This window comes from Anas acuta, chromosome 17 (genome assembly GCF_963932015.1).
Source record: "Anas acuta chromosome 17, bAnaAcu1.1, whole genome shotgun sequence".
Lineage (NCBI taxonomy): Eukaryota > Metazoa > Chordata > Aves > Anseriformes > Anatidae > Anas > Anas acuta.
Genome location: NC_088995.1, coordinates 13,917,557 through 13,943,931, shown reverse-complemented (window position 1 = coordinate 13,943,931; position 26,375 = coordinate 13,917,557). Strand labels below are relative to the sequence as shown.

Sequence of the window (26,375 nt, the reverse complement as noted above, 5' to 3'; positions counted from 1 at the left end):
TTGTGTACTGTGGATCTTCCAAATCCCCAAAATGTGAGCAATTTTTGGTTTGAAGTGAAGGACAACACTGTTAGTTCAAGGATTTTGTGCAGCAAAGTGGATTAGGCCTGACCAAAGGAGCTTGAATGGGCATCTACAGACCTAGTGTCCCACCAGAACAAAGTAGAGGATATGGTAACATGAAGTAAGTCACTGGAATCACTGGATCTTGGGTATTATCTCTTTGGTCAAATATTGTCCATCATATCTTTCCTCTGTAGAAGTTTTTTTACTTGCTGTTGCCTTCTAATTCATTTGTTCTCAATTTATGACCTGCACTCCTCTCTCTGATTCTTGATCTATCACTCCCTGCAGCCTGTAAAATTCTGCCTTGGGGTCATCCAAGAGGGATGTTTTGGAGAGTCCTTCCACCAGTCCTAGGATTTAGATGAATCTGTATCTCTCACCACCTGTAGCTGCACATGCGGACAGGCACATCCTTTCTGTGTCTGGATGGCACAGAAAGGCAAAAAATCACTCAGAGCTCTAGGAAGGTGTGAGAAGGAGTTCAGGTAAGTGCTAAACACAGTCTGTCTGCTCCAATTCATTTCTGCAGTACAGACAATTTATAAATGGAAAAATATTTTTTATATATTTTGAAGATCACTTGATTATCTTTTCATACCCTTCTACACCAATACCCAGCACAAATATAGGGCATTGTTTTCTTCACATAAACACTCGTGAAATGGGAATGATTGTGACTTGACAAAGAGCAAGCTAATAGTCTGCCTGTAGGTGTGTTCAGCTGGGAAAACAATCCAATAGGCCTGTCACTTACACCTCTTATACTGATATCTTTATTAATAAACTCATTTTCATTTCTTCCCAGTGAATTCTGAAAATCAATCCTTTTCTCTAATGCCTCATGAACAGTTTAGCGGAGGGCAGCTGCAAGTGATTTGTGCAACTATAAAGAATTGTGGTCACATAGTAGTACAGCTCCTGCAGATCTCTTCTTGCATAAATCATTACATTTGCTCAATGTTGGGGATTTTTCCAACATATGAACCATTTATACAAGCAAGGTGTGAAATGTTCACTTTGGATTTGTCTCCTGAGTTTCAACTACAAGGCAAAGAGTTTATATGGAAAGAGAAACAGGTAGATATAAAAAGGAGCAACAAAACAGAAGTTGTTTTCTTTCATGGAGAGATCTATCTTACTTTAAATAAAAACAATCGGAGCCTATTAACAGTTTTCCTCCACAGCCCTCAAGGTTATAGTGACAAGGTAAAGTGCTCACATTAGATGCAGCTGAACTAACACTTGTTTTCCAATTTCTAAGGTCGACATTTAGAGTTATTTGTCAAATGCTCAAAATGAAACACGAAACTAAAGCCTAAACCAAAGTCACTGATCCAAAATCTTCCATGTTTCAGGGCAGCATCAACCTGTCTACTGTCCAAATGCCCCCCAAAACCACATGAATCTTTTTCTACCAACATCAGACAAAACGGGGACAGATTTCTCAAGTGAACAGGAAAAGGGAATGTGAATTTTGGGGGGACCACCCCACCCTGGGTGGGGATGGGGACACCAGAGCTACCAGTTCCTACCCAGGGTGCTGGTCTGGTGCTCTCTTATCCCGTCTCCCAACCTGGCTAGCATTCTCCTGGCAGCTCAGTTATGTGTAGCCGTGCCTTACAGAGCTTTGCCAATATCCCAGTGGGAAGAATGAAAGTGTCAGAAAGAGTTTACTGTGCAGCAGAGGTGCATACACTGCATCAGAGAGAATCTCTCATATTAAGTACTCCACCCTTTAATATAATTAAAATACTGCTATTGCAATCTTTATTAAAATTGTTAAGATGTATCAAAGATCACAGAAGTGCTATCTGCTGGATAGTTATTAAGTAAATGTAACATTAGGTTCTGTTAAGTTCCTCTAAGTGCTTATTGCAAGCATTCTTCAACATTTCTTGGTATGAATACTCTTAAAAACAGAAAATTTGTTAAATATTTTCTTTGAGCCATTTGTCCATGAAGCAACTCTTGATTAATACAATTAAGAAAAATAAAAAGAAGAGAGGTGATGAGATCCCAGTGACACATATTTTTAAGTCATTTTGTTAACAGATCAGACCTTAGCTGCTTCACCTACTGTAGTATTCCTATCCTTCCTTTTCCTTGTTACTACTCCTCAGCCTTTTCTGTGCATTAATTACTGTTACTAAAGGAATTATACAAACATATATTTTTGAGTGCATGTAGTGACCTTTGAAAGGGAACAACTGTTCTCTGTTACTGTTACTTTGGGCAACTTTTGTATATGTCAGGAATAGTGCAAACAGACAAGTAAGAGGCAGTGAACAAGAAGATATTCACATGCGTACTGCAAATACTGGTGTGATGAAATTATATCCATAGGAAGGTGAGATAAGCCACCCAGTAGAGGGCAGTGGGAGGATAAGTATGAAGTTAAAACAATTAGTCTATTTATCAGTTCAGTGTATATATCAATTCAGTTTATCAGAGCATCCAAATTCTTCTCCTCTGTTTTTGGCATTTATAAGAGTGTCTACTGGAGGAATTCAAACAGCTTGACAAATATTTAACTAAAATTAGTACTACTCCAGGAGAGAGGAACAAAATGCCAATAGTATCTTCGTTACATAGGTGAGGAAGTGGATGCGCAGAAGGATCAGCTGGGTTTAGAAATGGTGGAATTACTCAAACACTTATGGAAAGACAGTGATGGAGCAGGAATTAAAACTACCTTATTTTGACTCTACACCTGAGAGAGTATGAAAAGCATCATGAAGAGCCTAATGGAGTGCTACCAGCAGAAACCATGGCTGTGTTTGTGTAACCAGACTGCTTTTTAATGACATGGCTTCTTTCTCACCTGGGAGAATAGAAAAAGGAGCCTTTGTTTTGTTAAGCTACAGGCATAAACAAATAGCCCATACAGACATCTTACCACAACATGCTACCAGTATTACTAACATTTTGGCTAGTTCTTGTCTGTTTTAGTAGATTCGCATTAACTAACTGCTGTTATACATCATCAGCAAGAATTCTTACAATTAAGATCTACTCCCTGTTGGAAAGAGTACAGAAATACTATTATAAACTCATTGAAGTTTAATGTGTGCCCAGGCTGGACGCTCAAGAAAGTAACAAGAACTTCTGTAAATCCAAAGAGGATAAAAATAGGAAACTAGCAAACAATCAGAGGACCACTGCCTGCTTTATGCGGGAGATAACAAAGCAGGTGATATTGTTCTTGACAGTGCTGGATCAAAACCAGCTCACAATGGAGCAAGGGCATTTCTTGGCCAGACAGATGTTGCAGAGGTGATAACAGCCCAGCTGTTTATGTGGGCATGTTGGACCATTCAGTGTCACAATCACTGTGGCTTGCTGGCAATACAAAAGCGAAGAACCTGCTATCACGTTGCATGTTGCTCAGAGGGAATTTACTACAATGAAGAAATCAGGTCAGCTCTCAAGGTCTCTGGAAGAGTGCTGGCTTCTGTGTGTTTTTTTTGTGTGTTTTTTTTTTTTTTCTCAGATTTTTTCTCAGATTCTGCTTGTAGCTGGTCAGGGAAAGGTGACAGAGCTCCAGAGAGATTCCTCAGTGTCCCTGGTAAATGGTAAATCCTGAAAAAGATATTTAAATTCTTTCCTTACTCTGGATTTTTTATTTTTTACGGTTTCTCAGCAGAATACATTCTTTACTGACAACCCTGTGCGTTTTCATCAAAAGAAACAGGAAAACATATCCTTTTGACCTTAATCTTTGAAGACTTCTAGACTATGAGAATCCATTAGAGACATGTACAAAACACTAAAATCTGCCTCCTCAACCTCCTAAAAGATCTCAGATGGTGTTTCCTCCTATTTTGTTAATCCGGATTATTAGGGTATATGGAAATTAGAGAAAAAGATTTTGTGCAGGGGTTCCCAATCTTTTCCAGTTACTAGCCCTGTTCTTTTTGTCTAATGTCCCAAACACTAGAAAAACAGAACCTGACTTTCTACCAGGCTTGACTGACCTCAATCTCAGCTGGCATTGCAGAACTGCTATTTTCCTCTGTGTCCTGTAATTTGGCTGCATTTATCTTGGAAGAATCTCTCTCTTTTTTTTTTTTTTTTGTATCTTACCGCACTTGCAAACAGAAGTATCACAGAAACAGACTAACTTGGCAGACCTTCCTCCTAAAAAGTAAAAGGTAAAATTTCTGCCTGAGGATTAATCACATTATATTTTCCTTTCATAGTACAGACAATAGGAGACAATACAGAGCAGCTTTGTGCTGGGCCAGGGCAACCAGAGTTTTCTGAACACATGAATTTTTCAGAAGCAAAACAAAGAAAGCAAAAAGTTGCCAGACTGGATGTTGTCACATTTCCATGTAAGACAATGAGAAAAAGCTGATGATATTGTGAAGGACTGAAGGTTTTTGTTTGTTGTTTTTTGTTTGATTGTTTTCTCCTCAAAATAAGTTTATTACTCAGAATCCTAGCCAAAAAAAAAATAAAATAAAATAAAATAAAACAAAAAAAAAACCAAAACTTTACTAAGTCTCATAAATACAGAGTCCTAAATTACTTCTTCAAGCTCTCTTCCAAAAACTGAGCAGGCAGACATGCTCCATTACTTGAGCTTGCTTGTGTATTATTATTAGCATTCCATTGTCATCCAGCATATCCAACTGAAATCAGGGCCACACTGTTACATACCCAGCAGATAAATAATATATGTAAACCAGTCTCTGCCCCAGAAAGCATACTATTTGATACGGCCATAGAAATACATGGAAATAGAAATGGAAACAAGAAAGGAAATGACTTCAGCCTCACAGATATATTCCAGCTAAATACCAACAAATTCACTCTCGTTTTTTATGCACATCTTCCCAGCTTAATATGGAAAAGATTCACTAGAAACAAAGATGACTGGAGCCGTACTTGTTCTTTCACATAAAGACCTTTCACTCATTGTGTATAAGCCAGGAGAACATTGTTGCTGGTACAGAGAAAAAGCAGAGAACTGCATCAGAAGACAAAGTTTAAAAATAAATAATTTTTTTACAATAAGAAATTGGCAAATCATTTAAGAGACCATAGAATAGAACATGCCACTAAACTACAGAAACTGACAGTGTTTTTTACTGCATCTGCTCAAACAAGTCCCTAAAGTAGGAGAGTTTCTGTTGTCTTGCTATACCAGCTGCAGTACAGATCGATTCTCATATGGCTTAGTTTACGACAAAATTAGATGTATACTTTAACATATTTTTACATATGTTCAGTTTTTTTCCTCTCTGTCTCAAATGTTGAAATGCTTGATTTTCCCCTCACATCTAATCTTTTTATTTTTTTTAGTCGTTCCTGTTACCATCAATTCAGCAGAGCTATATATATATTAGATCGCACCCAGTTATGACAGGGAAACTTAACTCCACCTCCTGACATCTTTCTAAGATCAAAGAGAAAATGAATACATGAAAATAACACACCTTTATTCCATTAAAGTAAGCAGAATGGTTAAATTCAAAGGTAATGTGCCTTACAAATTCCCAAGTAGAAGCTGGGATTTTTAGTATGAATTACAATAGTGTATTACTGTTCTTTATGAAACCACACTGCTTTTCTATGTTCACATTAAACTTTTTACTTTTATTTTTTTTTTTTTAATTTAAAAAGACAAAACAAAACACTGTTGGTTTTCAACATTTGAAGGTCCTGTAATCTATTTTCAAATTGTCAGGACTGATTTGCATGCAAGGTATACAATGGCTTAAATGCTTACTTTCAAACTGTTTGGGGCTGATGTGTGTAGGAAATAGAAGTTCAGCATTGCAGAAAAAAAGTCACTTTGAACTGCGACTACTGTATCTCCAGGGTAGTAATTTTACAGAATCCTACTCCAGGGTAGTGATTGTGTTATGTTATGATAGAGCTACAAGTAAGAGGTACGAAAAATAATGTGTTTTTTTTTTGTTTGTTTTTTATATAGTTCACATTTACATTTCTTATATGTCTAGAATTTAGACTCTTTAAATGTCAAGCTTTTTAAATGCCCACTTTTCACATTTTGATTTTTTTTTTTTTTATTCTCCTCACAATTGTAAATGACATCAGTGATTATAAAACATGTTAGGTACTCTGAAATCTCAGCTATAGAGGTTTACCATTTTACTTCTTTTTCCTCATCTCTTTTTGAAGATCACAACAAAAATGAAATAAACATCTCCTTATGAATTTTCTTGTCTTTGCATTCAGTAAACTTGAAACTCTGAAATCTTAATTCTACTCGATTCAGGGCCATGTCATCTACCTTTAGAGAAGTCATTACTACCCTTGTTCCAAGGTGAATAGGACCACTGTCCTGGATGCTATATGTTCATATTGTTCTTTCTGACGCTATGTAGTAGCACATGAAAATATCCCTTTGCACAGTTCATAGACTGAAGTTCTCCCTAGGCACAGCATAAGGCAAGAGGAGAGCCCCAGGAGGTACGGTGCATGACTCAGACATCCAGCTGAATCACAGGCTGCTGCTCTGCTTTATCCCTGCCTGCCTAAACAAAACAATTTCCCCCCTCTGAGCCTCTCCTTCTCTGCTGTCCCACTCCAGCCAGCCAGTACGAAAGGAAGGAGAAAGGAGGTACGGGACAAAAGATCTCCCTGCACATACATTCTTCATTAGGCAGAGGCTTCACACGAGCAGGTTCAGAAACATCCTGCACATAAATCCAGTTTGTCAAATTCATTCTGCATAGCCCCCAAACAAAGCCAAACAAAACAAAACAGAAATCACCACAAAGGCAACACCTCAACTGGCTGTGTGCCCCATTCCCTTCTCTCAGAGAGGGTTGGGCAGAACAGAGCAATTGATTTTTGACCCTGTTCAGCAGTACATGCCCTGCCAACGTCCACACATAACAAAGGTTTCAGCTTCCCCACAGATCTTACAGGTTGTGCCCAGGTATTGTTCCTGAAGCTGTCCTTTCTGGAGCCATGCTCACTGAAGTGGCTTCTGCCCCTGCTTTTTCTTTGTGCTGCTTTTATGTGTATAGGTAGGTGATGAAGCAGCCTGAGGAACCAAGAATGACCCAACAGAAAAAGAGGGGTTATTCTTGACTAAGCTCAGTTCCTCAGCCCAGCACTGCAGCAGCCACCTGGGCATTCGTACTAACCCAGCCAAGAGTGGGCTCAGGTGAGAAGAGGAGTAAGCATTGCTTAATTTAGCAGTGCTGCTGAAAAACATTACCCTCTCCTGATCAGGAACCTGCATTCATTTTCCTGTCTGCCTCCCATGAACCCAGCAGCTTTCAGGCCCAATGCATAATCAGTCTCTCAGAAAGCGACTCAGACTTGCACTTATAGCCAGAGCCCGTTAGTTCTGAGTCCTGGACCAGTTTTTAATCCACTGTCCCTCACAGTCTTTCTGAAGCTTGCCTCTAAAGATATCTCACAAAGAAAAAGGAATTCTTAATACCACTGGCTGGCAATTAAAATGAGAATTGAAGAGTCAGAGAATAATTCTCTTAATTAACTACTCTTTTTGCTACTTGTAATCTAGAGGAAATCTAATTAATTCTACATGAAGAACTACTATTCTGTAGTGAAGTGTAATTCCTGATCTCTGGGGCTTCAGTGTACCAGTTGTCAAATTATCCAATTACACACTTGTTAAAATCCATTTTGGGGAGATTTTCATGGTTTGTAAATAGATAATTTTTAAAACCTTAATCCTCAAAAGAGAGGGGAAAAAATGGGAAGCCTTAACCACCATCCCCCCCGTCCCTCAAAATCGCAAAATACATATAAATATAATGTCAGGAAGCTGAAAAGAGTGATGATATCCGGCTGCTTTGTTCTAACAGCACGGCAGTGGTGATAGATGTATTTCAGTAGCAAGAAATTTGCTGCTTCCTTTTCAGCTATGTTTTATTCAAATCACTAATCTGAAGGGAACCAATTAAGGCAACATCCCCTTATTATGCCAAAAGGGAAAAATCTTTTCATAACCACATAAATTAAGAGGTGGGGACCCAAAAGAGTCTGTAGCTCAAGCCAAGGATACTGACATGCTGGAACAAGGCCAGCACAGGGCCACCAAGCAGGCTGAGGGTTGGAGCACACATGCAAGGAGAGGTGGAGAGAGCCAGGCCTGATCAGCCTTAAGAGAAGGCAAAGGGGAGACCTTAATGCTTTTTATAGATACCCAGTCAGAGGATATAAAGGAGATGAAGCCAGCCTCTTCTCAGGTGTGTATGGCAACAGCATGAGAGGCACTGGACACAAAGTAGAACACAGGAAATTCCATTTCGATACATGGAAAGAATTTTTACTGTGAGGGTGGTCAAATACTGAAACAGGTTGCCCAGACAGATTGTGGGATTTCCAACTTTGGAAGTGCTCAAGACTCAAGAGGGGACAGCCCTGAGCAAATTGCTCTCTGAGCAGGGCACCGGACAGCTAACATCATCTAGAGCTCCCTTCGCTCCAGGAATCTCACTGCTCTTCAGAAAGATTCTCTACAAAGGGAGATAAGATCATCACTTCAGTGAATGTGCATTTGAAGACTGTTCTTAAATCACTGTAAAATATGGATCCTGATGTGACCAAATTTGCCAGATCTGAGCACAGAAGAAAACTTTGTGATCTACTCTATTTTAGTGAAAGCAATTTAACAGTGAGAATTAAAGATTGTTTTGCAGTTTTCTACCCTCGTATGGCAACATTGTTACTAAATCCTGTGATGAAACTTGACATGAAAAAAAAAAGGAACAGAAGGCAGTAACCTGTTTCCTACAAACCTAGTCTGACTGTATTTCAATGTAAAGTAAGCAAACATTATCCCTGTTAAAAAAAAAAAAAAAATGAAAAAGTTTGAAAACGTCCCTTTCAGCTGGCTGAAACTGAGCTGCACAGAAACTATCAAATATTTCTGAAACCTTCATTCTGAAAACTCAATTCGCCACCAAATGACATCTGTTTTAAATACATAACATTTTTAATACCAGTGGCTTTGCAGCCGTATGACAAGTGACTAGGTCTTCTAAGTCTGGTGTCCACAGAAGCAGAGACAAGTTCTGGGTGGAACTTGCAGTATCTGCCATGTTTTCCTGGTCCTTCTACATTTCATAGCATCACTCAGCCTCACAGAAACACAGAAAGACTGTCAAGGGCTGAAGGACTGAGCTTGTTTCAACCCAATTCAACTGCATGCGTCTAATCAAGAAAAACATATGTAACTTGCACTTAAGAAAGAACAGCAGCTGTTATGCAAAGCCATTTTTCTTAGACTTTAATTCATAAGAAAAATATCCTCTGTTTGTTCCTGTTTCTCTAGGGAACCTGATTTTCGATGTTCCACATCAAATTGTGTTGCTGTCAGCAGCTTTGCCAGCAGCTAGTCTAAGCCCTCATTATTCATTCCCCCCCTCAGACAAAAACTGGGTGACTGTTGCCTTCTATTATTACAGGTGATTACAGTATTAGTCATCTAGCAACTGCAGCTCCAAATACAAAAACAAGATTTCTAACCTCATCTTAAACAACAACAACATCATTAAGGTATTTTTCCATGAGCCTCTCGTAACTTTGATAGAAAAAAAAAAATGTTTTAAACTGGAAGACCTGTTTGCTGGCTTGCATTGCTTGGGAATTTATGTAGCAAAACATTTGCATTGACTTCACTGTGAACGCAGTTACTATTTCATTGCATGCTCAACAGGTAAACAAAATGTTTAATTTTAAAGGAAAAGGGCTATCGCTTGCTATTTCAAATGTTAAGAGCCCCAGTGTCATCAGTAATTCTTGAAGGAAAAAAATCCAAAGACTATGGCATTTGTCAGATTCTGGTGATAAGGCAGAAAGCAATCATCTTTGATTACCAAGTGCTTGCATTATTTTCTTATTTCTCTCTGTATACAAAACAAAATGCTATGTGCTAGTGACTCATGCATCTGTCAGTTTGTTGGTACGTAGACAACAGAAGTGCGCCAGAGCAAGGCCAGTGTTTAACATAATAGTAATAATAAGTAGAGGACCAAACTACATCTTTTTTCATTGGCAATTCTAATTTGAAAATTAATTCTATACATTACCCCCCTTGCAAAGTGAGTGTATTCACTTCTTGAACACAGACGTGTAAGAATACCTGGGCTGTCACTCCAGGTTGGACTGCTCAGCTCTGCTCCATTGTCTGGATACAGATAGGTGCCAATACCACATGCTCCAAAAAAGTATAAAAAAATGACATCTACATAAAAGAAAAATGTCTTGTAGCTTCAAATACTTTTGATTCAATTAGTTTCTGAAGCATAACAGATTATTATGTGTTTACTGGATGAAACATTTTCGCCTATTAGCTGTACAGACTCATTACGATTACTAGAATGTGAAATGGAATCTAAACTGACTCATGCATCACAGAAAGACTGATTAACGAGCTTTTCAGTATTTTCTGTTGAAGTTGCCTGAATCTCAGAGAGCCAATCCACAGAGTGGGCTTTCAGATCCAGGTAAAACCATGAGATCAACAGGTATACAGCCAACATGTTCCTCTGAACTGATACTACAATATTCCAGAATTACTCTTGGGACAGATTTTATTTATTACTATCAATAATGACCCTGGAACATTTGCTAATGATATCAGTTTGGGAGGCATTGTTAATGTAGTAGTTTGAACTACATACACAGTTCACAGTTCAGCCATGGGGACTAATAGCAAGAATTTCATCCATCAACTAAGCCTGAAACAACACAGAAAAAGAAAGACTTGGAGATAATAATCAGTTATGGGTAAACACATGCAATTACAAAAAATCAATCAAAGAGTAAAAACAGAAAAAAGAAACAGTACTGAAATAAAACATGCATCACTTGAAAGGGAGAAACAGCATTTCCAGCTCAGAAACACTTAAGAGAAGATGGGGAGAGGCATTGTCTGTTGTACTGTTGTCATTTGGATAGCTATTCTCAAGAAAGAGAATTAAAACCAGGGCAGGTAGTTTTCATTACTGGGAGAACGAAAAGTCTGTTTTTTGAGAAGAAATTGACCTTGGCCTACTTTATTATAGAAAGCAATAGGATATACTAACAAAAAGAAAACAGTTGCTTGCAACATCACAATGATACAGCAGTTTCTCAATTTCTCATCTGTGATTTACTAATATCATCTTGATTTAAAAGGTCACTCTTCAGAAATGGGTAACATTTTAATTAAATATTTGAAAACTTGTTTAATATTTTAATTGCAATTAAAAAAAAATTAGGAAGGTTAAAGTTTTTAAATTAGTATCTTGACATCTTTTTTGCAAAGATTGGTGTCAGTGGAAGTGTTTGGAAACATTCAGCCTTAAAGTTGCCAAATCAGCTGATTTTGGCTGATGTGATCCTGCACTTCCCAATGGTGAGGCAGAATCCAGGCCAGTCACAGCCGACAGATGATCCTCCTTGTAATCAGTTTCCTTGTCCGTATCATACACGTGGCTAGGGATTCGCATTTCAGCTCTCCCACAGAAAAGCATTCATTCAGCTCACCTGACAGTATACTTATTGTCTGCTTAAGAAGATAGATAGCAGAGAGAAGGCTGAAATAGCCTCCAACATCCCACTTGGCTGCCCCAGCACAGGCCTCCTTTGTTCTCCTGAGCAGCTCCTGATAGAAAACTGGAGCACTCTGCCAGTGTGAGGTGTGGCAAAGCACTGGAGCAGAACAGAAGGCCTTGAGAAGAAGAGGGGACAACCACACCACCTCTGGAGCTACAAGGACCATAAGCTCCAGCACCAATGGTACTTACACAACCAGATCTGTGCTCTGTGCTCCATGTTCTGCAGTGGGGAAGAAGAGCTGAGCTGAAACCTTGAATCCAAGAGAAGGCAATAGGTTAACTTCAGGGGAGCTGTATCACACTGTCCAAATCCCCATCGTTCTTCTGAGAAGGGCCAAATATTTTCTTTATGTTTTTAAGATTGACCTCTGCTCTTCTTCTGAGCTCTTCAGGGGAAGGCTATAATTAAATCTGCATTTCCACAGCACTGAGCATGCTGGTGGCCAAGTCTGAGCTTGACATCGAGGTGCTACCAAAACATAAACAGCACTAGCTAAAACCAAAATTCTTCATACAGGTATATTTATAAGGCAATCAGTATCTTAGGTGTTTTAAAATCCTTTAGCATCTGGTGGCATGACAGTTAGCAGTTGATTCCTGTTATTATTATAAATGATTTCAATATATAAATGCTTCCTATATAATACATAACCTCTTTGTTGCAGCAATTTATTTTATTTATTTATTTGGTCTATTCATCCAGCTTCTTATGCTGATGGTGAGTAGAACAGTTTATTTCCTGTCAACATTTTCATTAAATTTTTATAAAGAACATCAGGAGCAACTTGAATCAATAAATTATCTAAAAGGTATAATGTTAAATTGGTGTTAGGTCTTGGATACAATTTATTTAATATGACTGCCATAAATATAGCTTCTCACAAGCCAAAATGGGTCTAATGGGTCTGAGGACAAGAATGTGTTCATCTGCAGGGGAACAGGGTTTGCACTGTGTTGCTCTGCTAACTGTGCTAGGATATACCCAAATGGAACATTCTACCAACTATTTTCCTACATATAAAGTTTTTTACATGCTATGCATTATAAAATTTTTCCGTTCAACAAATAAAGACATTTACACCTGAGATGAAGGATAATCTGATCCCTCTTCCTAACAAACCACCCAAGTTTGATTTAACCACCTCCATTTGCAGCTGAAAACCAGGTCGGTTTGATCTACATGAAGTATCTTTCCTCTGCAGGAAGAGAGCTGAATGTGTGTGTTCTTCTGAGAACAGGGACAGCTCACCAAGCTGAGACTCCTTGGTAGGGTCAGATGAGTAGGAATAATTCTATGCCTTTGTTACAACCTGTTTGCTGTAAAGTAATGAGCTGGACTTTGGTCACTGACACTATGTTTAAGCCTGTCATAAATCAGGAATTGCTTCTCAGAGTTTTTTTTCTACTTCTGATTTAAATCTATCTCTGTCTCACACCTCACTTGGAAGCTGATATTACACTGCTTGAGGAAGATAAATAATGGGCCAAAACCAGAGATAATGGAAGCTCAGTTGCTAATACAAGTCCATAATTCATGGTTCACCATCCACCTTTGCCTACTAAAATATGGCTGGGAGGGATGGAAGGTTGTCTTTGGAGCTCTTGCCTCTGCCAAGCAGCCTGTAACCTCACCGCTGCACCATTAATCATGTTTCAGATCCCATCTTTTCTTCCTGTCCATTTTACTTCTCTAATAATATGGTTAATTTTTAGGTTGATGCTGACTAGATTATAAACATAGCTAAGGGCTGTCCCAGTGTATTTAATAAGAAGGAAAGACAGACACTCCATGGATACACGGGTGTAAAGCTAACCATGCTTCAAAACAGAGCTGAATTTGATAAAAGACTGAAGGAAGCCTGTGCTGCTAGTCACTGACAGGCCTGCCTGCCAGTGAGCTTGAGATTCTTTGGGCAGCAAGAATGCCAAATTATCAGTTCCAAAATATGAATACCATGATCAGCATGAGGCAATCCAGGGCTGCTGAGCCACTGTTACCATGACTCTGCAGCACTCAAGGATTCTTTCTCCAGAAGGCATAATTTTGCTGTTTTCTGGCTGCACAGATGATACAAGGCCAACTATTATACATGGCATTAAGATAAGTTCGTCTGTAAGGGCTGAGGAGTCTCAAGACTGTATTGCTCCAGAAAACAAGGCAGATTCATAGGCTTTGAAAACACAAGGGAGTTCCCAAATGCCCTGGCTTCTTCATCAGCTTATGTACTACCACCACCTGAAACACTGGTCCACAGATGTATTTTTAAACCCAGTAAAATGCTTCAGACTTCAGGACAACTTATATTTGTGTAAGTCAAGCTGATTCTAAAATTAATTTGTTGATTTATAAGTTTAAAATATAAGTGCAATCAAAAATTAAAGGTCAGAAACCTTCAACCCTTTCAAGAAATTTCTGAAGGGACACAGGGCATTCTGCATATATTTTTTCTGTATTGTAAGGGAAAGCAAAGTTAACACACTATATTTTCCAGTCAAAAGACTACTCTAAAAAGGGATTTAACAACCCTGGAACCAACATCTCCCCCTGTGAGATTTATGAAGCAGGTATTTTGCCCTTATTCCTTATCAGGTTATTAAATAAAGTGACAGCACAGACAGAATAGGTTTACGGCATATATACAGAGAAAATGGGTGATTTACAGATCCAGAGCTGGTTCACTTAAGAACCAGCCCAGGCATTTTTTTATTCACCATTTTTATTATATTTATTTACAGAATAGATTTCAACTTATCCATTTACCAGCATGTCATATCTGCCCTCTGCCTTTCTCAGTAGGGATTATCTGGTATGTACACAGATGGCTACTACAGAACCTCATGTGTCTCTCATCCTTACCTAATCATTAAGGTTCAACAAAAGGTGAACATCACAATTATGAAAGAGCTGACAGAATGTTTAAAAACCAACAATAATCAATAGCAGCAAATGCACAGTTTGAGTGATTAAATCCATGCCATTCATCATCTAACAAAACAAGAGTGAAGTAGAACAGGGAAGAAAAAGGAGTCAAATAGGAATTGGAAGCTGATTCTCTTGGATGTCAACATAATATAAAGTCATATTCTAGAATATTCAGGCATGTATTCTCACTGGCTGTCACACTACATTGCCAATCCTCAACTCAAAAAAACTCAGCAGTTTAGCATGAACAAGACCATTAATGAATGAATGGACCATATGTCTTTTTAGAAACTTACTTCAGAGGTCTTACGAGGTGCAAGGTTTTGTGTCTCAATGGATATCCTACTGCAGGTGAATTTTACAAGAAGGATGATAATTAATATGCATGTTAGTTGACAATAAACAATTAAATAGAAGGTATTTCCATTCTTCACTATTCACTTGTGATTTTTTTTCAAAGTGCAAAATTACCAGTAATTACCATATAGTTGTCCACTGGCATTCCTTGTCCAGAACTCTATAATTCTCATACCGATCAGCATTTTCTTATGAGTGCTCTTCTCAAGTTCCCTGGCCACACATTACCTGGGGACCTAGACCCTATTATGGTGAGAGAGTTGGCAGGGAAACGGAAGCAGGGTGAGATAGCGGCCATGCAAGGAACGTACAAATGATAGCACAAGTTGTGCTGGTGAAGAAAATTATTCCACAAAAATACCTGCCTCTTCCACAGTGGTTTAGTGGGTGTTTTAGTTTCTGCCAACAAGGCAAGACATCACTACATGGCTATAAGAGGCACCACAAAGCAATCATGGTAAAAGGCTAACAACTTTTTATAGCCCTAGATAAACAACTTTGCCTGTATTTCATCAGGCTTCAGGGAAAGTATCATGCATTGCAAATATCCAAACAGGTGCTCACAGGCTCTCACAATGTTCTCAAATTAAACAGCTTCTCCCATGCTACTCCCATTCTGCTAACAATGGCTGGCTGGGGTCCCATGCACAGCTTACTATGATGGGTTCTGTTACATTTCATAATTAGAAAAACTGTTATTAAAGTGTTGGAAATATCAGCATTTATGATACCCACACATACATAAAATACACACTACAGCTTTTCTCATCAATATTCTAGACTGCTCTTCTGCATCTTGTGTTGTTGTTACTGGTGTAGGATCCTGCAGGGGTCTCAAAATCTGGAATGCTAATATGCCACAGCCAAAAAAATAAACACTGGCAAAAGGTAAGGTTATTGTAGCAAGTGTCCTAATAACTTCAGCACAAGGTAGGTATTGCCAGTGTCTCCTGATATTGGTATTTAAGTCTTTCTGTTCTAGCATTTTGTAAAGTTTTGAAACAAGAAAACAGGAAGCTCTAAATTGGCCAATCTTCTGCTTTGCAATTTACAAATCCATAATAGCTGTCAGAAAAGACTACAGAAAAGAAAGATGGTGCAGAGGTGGTATGTGTTTGTCAATTAAAAACAAACAAAAACCAAAGCTCTGTAATGTAAAAGCAGTAAAATGGTTCCTTTGAAAAATTAATCTGTAATTGAAATATTCAACAGCATTTCTTTTTGGTGTTTCTAAACATGAAATTAAATGTTCTGCTAAGAAGCCCAGCAACATTAACCCAAATTAACCCCGGTCTCTAGAAGTAGAGAAATAATATAGCACTTTATTTTCATTGTGGTTCTTCCTAAATGGAGAAATAGGATTTATTCCTTTTTATTATTATTATTTTAAAATTTTAAATTACATACCGGCTATGTTAAATTCACAGAGAAATGTGAAGTACCAAACTAATCTACATCTTGAAAGGTCTGCACCTGAATCATCATTTCCTAAGTACAAAGTGAGGTGCTGCAAATATTTGGAGATTTGTGATACCCCAGAGTTTCTTCCCTGATAGTCCAGTTAATGCAAAGAAGGTTAAAACTATTACAAGTTTCTCAGTAATTAGAGGATCACTACCATTTATCTTTGCATTCTCTGTAACCCATTATACCAACACCTGTCGCCTTGTAAAATGTCACCTACTGATAACTTTATAGACTTTATATGACCTTTGAATTTTTTGCTTCTGGAAAATAGGCTGGCTTTTTTTCATCTTCTAATGGAAATGAAGAGAGTGTGCTTACTTGTAGGAACTGCCAGGAGAATCTTTGCTCTTATGATTTTTTTTGGTCACTTTATTGCTTTATACTAAAGCAGTCATGGATCATGGACGTGTGTGAGAAGAACCAGTGTTTTCTGCAACCAATAGAACCAACAGGAAAAAAAAATAATTATCTTTTCATTAAGGAATGGAGCTAACCAAATCCCCACAATTCAGATTATGTAAATCATATCACCTCTACAGCCTTAGACCTCAGTACTTCAGAACTTGTGTGCCTGCACGTTAGGGTCCAATCTGAAGACCTGAAATCCTCTTCTTTTATCAAGAAACCAACAGAGACCACCCACTGCTCAACAGCAGAAACTAGTCCATGAAGAGTTGTGCAAAACAAAGGGATTAGGTATATAACTGATTTGTTAGATAGCCACAATTCAAGATGGAAAGACCTGTTTCAAATGTGACATACAGCTGTATGGTAATGAAAGCATGAGACATTACAAATGAGAAGAAATGTTTTTAGTGAAATAAAGCATCACAACATGTGAGTAGTTCTAAAGTTGGTAAATTATAGTAATAGTCATCATTAGCTCCATGGGTCTGGAAGTACAGAGAAGACCCCCAGCCTTCAGTAATGGCATAATTAACTGGCTATCACTAGGCAACCATCCAGATTACATTTTTTTTAAAGATTTTGAGGTTGTTTTTTGTTTTTCTTTCACTGCTAAATTATATTGTGTCAACATTTTCTAACAGATGGTCTAAGAACAAAAATGAGGTAGTCAGACCTCAGAAAACTGCACTTCATCCCTGATGAAGAAGAAATGTGGAGAGAAGATGAAGCTCACAAAATCCAGCTTGGACTTGGAATTTGAATATCTAACTGTTATTTTTTAAGGTAAGATCAAGGATGAAGGATCAGGTATTTTTCAAACCCTGTAGTTTGCACTCTGATGGTGAAGCAAAGCAGCCCATTTCAATGCATTTATGTAGAATAGACTGTTATTTATGTACTATAATTTATGTTTCTGAGGCAATTCAAAATTACTCAGAATTCATGCCATGAGCATTACTTCTCCTCTCACTCCCAAATAACCATGTAGTCACAATTAAAAAGCAGAAAGAAATGTTTCAGGAAGTCCCCAAACCCTAGACCAAATGTAAGACTACCTGTGATTCAAGTAAGACATATTAACTGATACTATACAATACTACTCGATGAAACAGGAGTGAGGTCTGAATACTGGGAATGCCATGAACTCAGCTCCTGCTCCAAGAAGTCAGTGTATACATCAAAGAGAGCATAACAACACCTTCCATCGGTAGCTGTAATTTGCCCTCATGCAGTGAATCACTGTATGAAGCAAAACTTCATGAGTTAAAATCTGTTTCTCAAGGTGCTAAAACAGTTCCCCATCCTTTCAGCAGATCACTTGCATCCATCAGACACTAGAGTTGTACAGCAATATTAAGAACTTGCAGAATGTCTGACAGTTTCTTACCATAGCCAAAGGGAGAACTCCTACCAGGTCCTTCTGGCTTACATAGACCTTGGAGACTCCTAGATCAGATGTTGTGTCTCCAGGATATTCTACTTGCCATGTGATGAGCTGGGTCCCAGGTAGGTCAGTTAAATCTTCAATTTCAAAATCTATCTGCATGACTTCAGAGGATGGACCATCCGCACTGGAAGAAATAAAGAAAAAGAAAGGTTCCATTCATATGACTGATAAGCCAGTAATATAATTGCTCTTATATTAATAAAACATTGGATTTAGACTCTTCCAGAGAGAGTTTGGTGGGATGATGGATTTAATAATGAATTAATCATTTCAACTTGTCTTAAAATCTCAGGGTATTTTCCAAATGACTCAGTAAAACTCAGGGACATGGCATTGCTCCATTTTACAGATGGATAAACAAAAGCAGATCAAGGTAAATCTAAGGGTAAGGCTACAAACAAGCTATCCACACAGACTAAAAAACCTGACTCCAAGGCTCCCTTGATAATGAGCAAATTGTTATTTCCTCCCCATTTAAGCAAAAAATGAGCAAATCTAAAGGGAATCACTCCTTGAAATAAGAAAGCACTGTATTAAAAATAGTCTGCTTTTTTAAAAAGGAGGCATGGAACAGCACTTGAATGGGATCCATGAACCTGGACAGCTAGAAGCAGAGGATCAGAGAACCTGGATTTCATTTTTGGATATGTTGCTACCTTGAGAATGTCTGAAGCTCAGTTTTATTCTCTTCTAAACTAATAATAATATCTAATTTAGTTTGTTGTGGGAGCGGAGAGTTACAAAACTGGATTATTCATGGTTAGACAATCCTGCCACAATCCATCCTTGAGTTAAAAAAAAAAAGGAAAAAAAAAAGAAAAAAAGAAAAAAGAAAAGAATAAAGACTTACAAGATATAGTATAGACAGTATAGTCTGGCAATATTGGGGTTACTGACACCTTATCAATGCTACTTTGTCTTTATATGCTGTTCTTCCTATAAGATTACATAGTTCTTCTACAAGTGAATACCATAAAGCTGAAATGTAAAGAGGTAAATTTTGAAAGGGACTCAAAGGTGCAGTTCCTCCAAAGCTTGTTATAAAATCAGCTATTATACAGAAAGCAATGCAGTAAAGTTTCTATTGCGTATGTTGGCAAGGTGAGCTCCGTAGTCCAGTGGTACTTATAGAGACATGAAAATACTCAATACACTGTAAAGCTGAGGAATGCAGAGATTCTTAGCAATACAGAAATCCACAGGGCACTGAGAATGACAGTGCTTTTACTTCTGAAGCATCGAAGGCCAAACAAATTGTCAGTGTTGGTTTGGAGGGAAAGGAAAGAACAGAATTTCTTTCAGTGGGATAACACTCAAGGAGTGAAAGAATGTCACAATACTGAAGTGACGCAAGCCACTTGAGCTGGAGAGTGTATCTAGAAGAAAGAGAAAACATTTCAGGAACTGATTAAAGATACACACACACGCACAAAAAAAAAAAAAAAAAGTGCCCAAAACCCAACAGGTTTTCTTAGCTGATGTGGAAAAAGAGCTAAAACCAGACATACTTTGTAACGAAGGCTAGTTATGACAACAGCCCATCTTTGGAACTCTTCCCAAAATACCCAGAGATGTTATCTGGCTAAATCCAATGCTTTATCGAAAGCAATGCTTTATCTAAAGCTACTGCTTGAAGAATTTTACCTGATCATCTTTAAGGTTTGTATTTTAATGGATGTATTGAGACCTTGTGATCCTGGATAAATTTAAAGGGAGCCTCTGCCTTTCCAAAATGGAACACATTGTATTGAGTTATTCATTTATACAATATTCCTTGTATAAAAATAAAATAAAATAAAATAAAATAAAATAAAATAAAATAAAATAAAATAAAATAAAATAAAATAAAATAAAATAAAATAAAATAAAATAAAATAAAATAAAATAAAGCACCTAGGTAGGATCAGAAAGCTACTGTATGCAGCTGTGACTACTGAAACCCAGTTACCTTAATTGCGTGAACAGAAATGGGCAATGCAATGCATTGCCTATAAATACCTGACAGCAGTCCTGTTTTGTATGGTATGTTCTGTCACAACTACAGCATTTAAAGAACTAATTGAATCATCATATATTGAGCCTTGGTTTTGAGATTCTGTTCAGGGTACCTGTCTATATTATTGCATTGGTGTCTGCTGCTACTAGTTGTCAGCTCTGCAGAATTGGTGATGTCACCAGCAATGTGTGCTGTCACAGCAATGAGCCACTGCTGCACAGGAGGGAACCGCAGGGCTGAGAACAGAAAAACTTATAACTGCCAAAAGGATCTTTGAGAAAGGTAACCAACCTAGTCTTTTCCCAGGTATGTTAGGGATTAGGGGAAAGGGAGAAAAAAATATTAGAACATAGGAAAACAAAGGAGAATTGAAAGGGAGTAGAAAAGATGGGAATTGGGAAGTGAAGCATGGTCCTTATATTCTTGAACTACTCTTCCCATGTTACACTACATGTTAAACTACAGTGATCCCAAAATAGTGGAAGTGTTTTCTTTTAACTTCTCCCTAAAAGCAGATATAGCAATCCAAGTTGAGCTGAGGAGTGGTCAAAGTGAAACAGTTCTTGGTGCTAATTTAAAGTCAAATCCTTCACATTGGAGTTTTCTATTTCTGAAATTTACTGCTTAGAATTGAGAGTTAAACTGCAATAGAGTTCATTGTGGTGCCAATAGACTCTCTTTGTGCTCAGAGTCACACTGAGCTGTGTGTCATGCGGACCCTTTTAAAAGTCCAATTCAGACAAGCAAGACAAACTGGGAAAAAAATAACATAAACTTGATTGGAAGGGTCTGGTCTTTCCTCCTGTCAGCCAGGACAGCACAAGCACGTTTGTACTGTGTTTCTTAAACAGCCTTTTAGTTCCTGTCCAGCAAAAGATCAAGCAGTTCTGACAAATTAGGAATGTGAATGGCTGTCCTCTCTCTAGGGGAGTATTGCCTCCTCCACAGAGCTGTTCTGCACCTGTTTCTTCTCACATCCCTGACTAAGGCCAGCATAATTTTTTTCTTCCTTCTGCCGTTTCGGCATGGGAGTCATTTTAAATCAGGTAGGCTGGTATCAAGGCCCATGGCCAATTGCTAACACCTAAGCCTTTATGTCAAGTTTCTTTAAAGAGAAAACCTGCCACTCTTTTGAGTCTTCAGGGCTGGTGTGCCCTTCAAGGCAAGTTCAAGCAGAGACCCCGTAAATCCAAGAATAGCTACTGAATGTTGGTAGTGGCAGTCGATTGAAGTATCCCATTCCTGATTTCACTAGCTGTGGTATCAGCTTTGATCTTCATATAATGCTCACAAAACAAGATTTGTTCTGAACCTACTAAAATGACCAGGCATTTAATGTTTCTTGTAACACTACATATAAAATTTTATCACCATCTTTAGAACACTATAACAGACAAAGGAACCCTAAAGCCATGAATATGCTAAATAAGATATATCATAGGAATGTTAATGAAAGAGCCTTGGGGAGAACAAAGAAAGAAAATGCAATTTTTATTCTTTTCTAGCTCTGCATACATAGCCATGTCTCCAGCACCTCTCTTGCTGGATATTGGAAGAATCTGTGGCCTGAAACACTGCACAGGCTGGGCTGAGGTGGAACAACAGCACTCAGAAAAGGAATAAATATTTCCACAGATAACTGGAAAAACTTTCTAGCGTGAAAGAAGGCAGTCAGCCACACAGCTGACCCCATGAGATCTCAGGGAGTTTGTGAAAACCGTTATCCCCATTTTACAGGAGAGAAAATTAAACTGAAAATGACTTCCCCATAAAAAGAGGAATAAGATAACTTATACACCACAAAGTGGTGGCTGTCCTCAAAAATTTCAGAAATGAAGTTATTTCAAAATAAATACAAACTTTTGGGTAAAAATAATATGCTATGTTGTCATACCAGATAACACACCATGCTAGCTATTTCCAGCTCTATCAGTTGGGTTGCAGAAAGGTTTTATGGTTTGCTGTCATCTGCCTTGCCACTGCATGGAGTCAGCAGTGGCAATATGTGTTAAATACAACTTCATTCTCATGTGGTAGGAAATAATGTAAAAGATATGAAATGTAGAATAAAGCATAATAAAGTAACAAAACTCTATTTTTTTCAAACCAATTCATTTCTTATATATATATATATATATATATATATACATGCATATAATTTTATTTTATTTTGAAAAGCTTTTCCTATGGTACATTCTTCAGAATTTAAACAATTTCACTAAGAGCAGTTTCACACTTTTCTGCCCATCCCTTTCATAACAGCAAATCATTTCTCCTGTATTATCATCAAAAGATGCTTGTTTCCTAACCAAATATAGGGAGGTCAAATGGAATTCAGAGGACCACTACAGAAGAAACCTTTCCTTCAGTGCATTTGTCTCCGTGTTCTGCTTAACAATCTCTCCCCAGCTCCACAACTCACAGGAATTGCATTTATGCTCCTGTATGGCAGCATATTCCTCACAGTGCCAGAAGCCAGTGAACTTCATCTGTTTTGCAGTTCTATGAGAACATGCAACAAAGTAACATGCTGTCTTCCCTCTAAATAGATTTTGGGTGGCGAAAAAAGGACGAATACACTAGAAGAATTGAAGAAAAAGGAAGAGGAAGAGGAAGAGGAAGAGGAAGAGGAAGAGGAAGAGGAAGAGGAAAAGGAAGAGGGGAAAAAAGAGTGGAAAAAAGAGAGAAAAAGAAAAATGACCTGTTGCAGATGGATGCATGAGAGAGAAAAGTAGAAAATGAACTCTGAAATGTAGATAAAAGGAGAAAGATGGAAAAATAAGCAAGGAGGCTTGCAGTGTGTAAGTGCTTTGTAAGAATGAAGACCCAGAAAATCCAGATGAATTTGAAAGATGGTGCTGGCACAGACAAAAAAGAAAACTTAGGTTAAATTTTTCATCTTAATTGAGTCAATCTTTTCACGAATATTTAAACTAGTCAGGAAAGGATCCTGATAACCTTTCAGTTTATTTTCACCAGGAAAAGATTACCTGTCTAGTCTTTGCTGAATTCTTCACAAATACCCACAGCTCTGGTTCCAGGAGAGGGTATGGTTATTTATTTAAGAAACCTTTACGTTAGAACTCAAACTGTTGTGGCAGGGGGGCACATTTGCATTTCTCTCCTCATTTGCTAGAGAGATAGAGATCACATTGCTGCTGCATAAACAGGTACTTGCAATGCAATAAACTACTTCTGTGTGGCATGTTTGATAGCATCTTAGAAATTACATGTTTAGGATGCGTAAATCCAAAATGTGGGATTACGGGCAAGGAGACCATAACACCAACACTGACAAAAAGCACAGAATGAAAAGGGAGAACCACGTGTTAGCATAAGTTAATTCATTTGGGCTTTTCTTTAATGCTCATCACCACAGAATAAGACTGCTTTGGAAATGCTGCTAACTTCTTCCAGTTCACCCAGTGATGAATGATGGTTTTAAACTTCACAACCACGTTTAATCTTTTTTTTGGTGTGTGTTTGTCTGTTTTGTTTTCAACTTCAGCCATCAAAATGTGCTATCTTTAGTTTCCCTTTGCAAGCCTGCCCTAAAACAATGCATACAAACGTGTCTGCTTCAGGCAAGATTTGAACTCTTCAGTACAATATAGGGGGTATAGGGGGACAAAGCTGAGAAAAGCATTCTGCTGCTGATGTACAATCTTTGGAAACTATTTTTCTTTTGGGTTGCAGAAATGTTTTATAGTTTGCTGTCATCTGTCTTGCCAGATGAAAACACTAAACACTTTTTTTTTTTTTTTTTTTTTTTTTACCAGCCTCATATGTACAAAAAAATATAAGCTAAGAGCCCACAAAATAATCTTACAGGCAAGGAGACATTCTTTATTGTAATGAATCTGATTGCCTTTTCCTTCTTGTTTCCGAGCAAGATTGCAATCAATGAATATTTTGGGGCTTTTCTGGACAAGCATCTATGTGTGATAAAATTGCAGAATTTCAGTAAACTATTTTATTCATATAACTGAGATGTAAGGTAAAAATTAAATATTGTAGATTTGATGTTAAATATCACAAGGTTATGACATGATGCTGCTTTTCACTAGCTGAGGAACTGGCTTAGCTGATGAGCACATATCTAATGCCTGATCCCCCAAATCCATTCAGAAGATATGAAGCTGGCTGGCAAACTGTGCAAGATTTCCACCCCTCCTTTGCTGTTGATGATAAAATGCTTGAGTTTACAAAATAAACAAACAGAATAACAAACAATATGGTGCAACACCTGCACCATATGTTAGCGGTAAACTAGTACACATACTGAACGCATCAGTCCCTGATATCTGTCTAAACAAATTGCAGAAAGGATGAAAAAATCTTATTTTAGACAGGAAAGTAAGGCAAAGGGCTCAGACCTTCCCAAGGTGAGAGGGAACACTAAAAATCCAATATCTGTAGAATCAAGCCCACTGTATTACAGAGAAGATCATTACTCATCACTGATATATCAAGATAAGGTGATACATACAGCAGTACATTAAAGTTTAATTTTATTCATTGTCATCTTACTATTAAAAATTCAGTGATGGGTAGGATGAAAAGTCATTTTTCTTCAGGAATAGGTGTATGAAGTGAAACAACTAGCAAGAAAAATTACCAAAAAATGAGTCTGCTAATCATATAATAAAGTTCTTTAAAAAAATTGATTCATCTCTGGAGCATGCCATCAGCAGTGTCAGTTGAGAAATATTTGCTTATTTATTTATTTATTTATTTTTTCTATTTTCAAATAAATTATTCACTATACAATTTTCCAGCTGTTGATAGCATTTTTCCCAAATAACTCAAATCATTCAAAAGTGGATAAAACTTAGCAAATGTTTTAATATATAAATTTAAAATGTAGTTTCCCACCAACACAGCATTTCAGTTCAGAACCTTCTCTTGACATAATACATGTAGATCCAGAGATCACCTACCATATTATGCTAAGGGAATGATAAATCAACATTGACTTTATCACATCCAGTCTAATAATCATTCAGTAAATTATTTAACACAGTAGTCAGTAAACATCAAGAACTTTTGATGTGGCCCTATCATGAGACAACGGCAGAAAAAAAAAAAAAAACGGTTACTATGCAGGTGGGATTGAATTGCAGGGCTAAGAAAACAGTTTTACTGACAGTAAGTAAAGTCTAATAAAACACTACAAATGTATTGTCAATCTAGGTTTCTCTACCAGATGTTTTTTACTGTCCTCAGCATAAAAATAATGATTATTGTAGCACAACTCACATTTAAGTGTGATAAAACAGCATGCTGTAGTGAACCAGACATACATGTACAGCCAAAAGTGACTGTGACTAATTGGGCAAGTTTCTATAGGGTCCATCTAAGGATCAGACTACGCTCTACAAGACAGCTGCAGAAAGTAATGATTATTTTCTGAACTGACAAAAACTACAAATAGGATATAGATAATGGCAATTTTAGGCGTAGGAAAACCAGGTATAAAGGCCTGGTTTCATTTCAATGAAATAACACCTTAGTGCACATGGGAGTGACATGTTAATTCCAGATCCTTGGCTTGCCTAGGACTTGAAGAGCTACAGGAACCTGACTCCTAGTTATGACCCCCAGGCCTATGCACTTAGGTCAATAAGTCTTCCTAAAAAAAATAAAATAATTAAAAAAAAAAAAAAAAGCCATACATATTTCATTCACGTTACAATTTCCCAGGCATATAACAATGTCACCACCACTTCAATATCACTATCTCCTGAAAATGAAAGAAAGCTTTACTGAAAGGGAGTTGCCGCATCAACATGACACCAATCAGCCAGCAGGGAATGAGACTCTGTATTTTCTTAGTCAGAAATTACAGGGAGAGTGCAGCAAATATTTGCTATTGAGTAAACCCAGCATACTAAACCACAGCATAAAGCACTGTGCTCAGTACACCACCCTGCAGCAAAATTTAACTAATTCATCCAACAAATATTTACCTGCCTAAAAGCCCTTATTTATAGCATAGAATAGAACACTTCAGTTGGAAGTGTTATCTACAAAGATAATTGATTCCCACTGCCTAACCACTTCAGTGATAACCACAAGTTAAAGTGTGTTGATGAAGTCATTGTCCAAATGGCTCTCAAGCACTGACAGGCAGGGGGCATCATTCACCTCTCCAGA

At 37.7% G+C, this 26,375-nt stretch overlaps 1 protein-coding gene and 1 long non-coding RNA gene across 7 annotated transcripts in view; both read right to left on the bottom strand.

The window, feature by feature from the left end:
- Positions 1–26,375, bottom strand: part of TMEM132D (transmembrane protein 132D) — a 262,231-nt gene that overhangs the window by 82,732 nt on the left and 153,124 nt on the right. For all 6 annotated transcript variants that reach the window (XM_068653581.1, XM_068653582.1, XM_068653580.1 and 3 more), the window contains one exon: positions 18,164–18,347. In XM_068653581.1, coding sequence (XP_068509682.1) covers positions 18,164–18,347 — 184 coding nt within the window. The remainder of the gene's footprint in view (positions 1–18,163; positions 18,348–26,375) is intronic.
- On the bottom strand, positions 1,779–7,662 carry LOC137841099 (uncharacterized). The gene is made up of 2 exons (XR_011088450.1): positions 6,967–7,662; positions 1,779–3,645 (listed from the first exon to the last, which is right to left on the bottom strand). It is a non-coding gene; the product is annotated as an uncharacterized lncRNA (long non-coding RNA).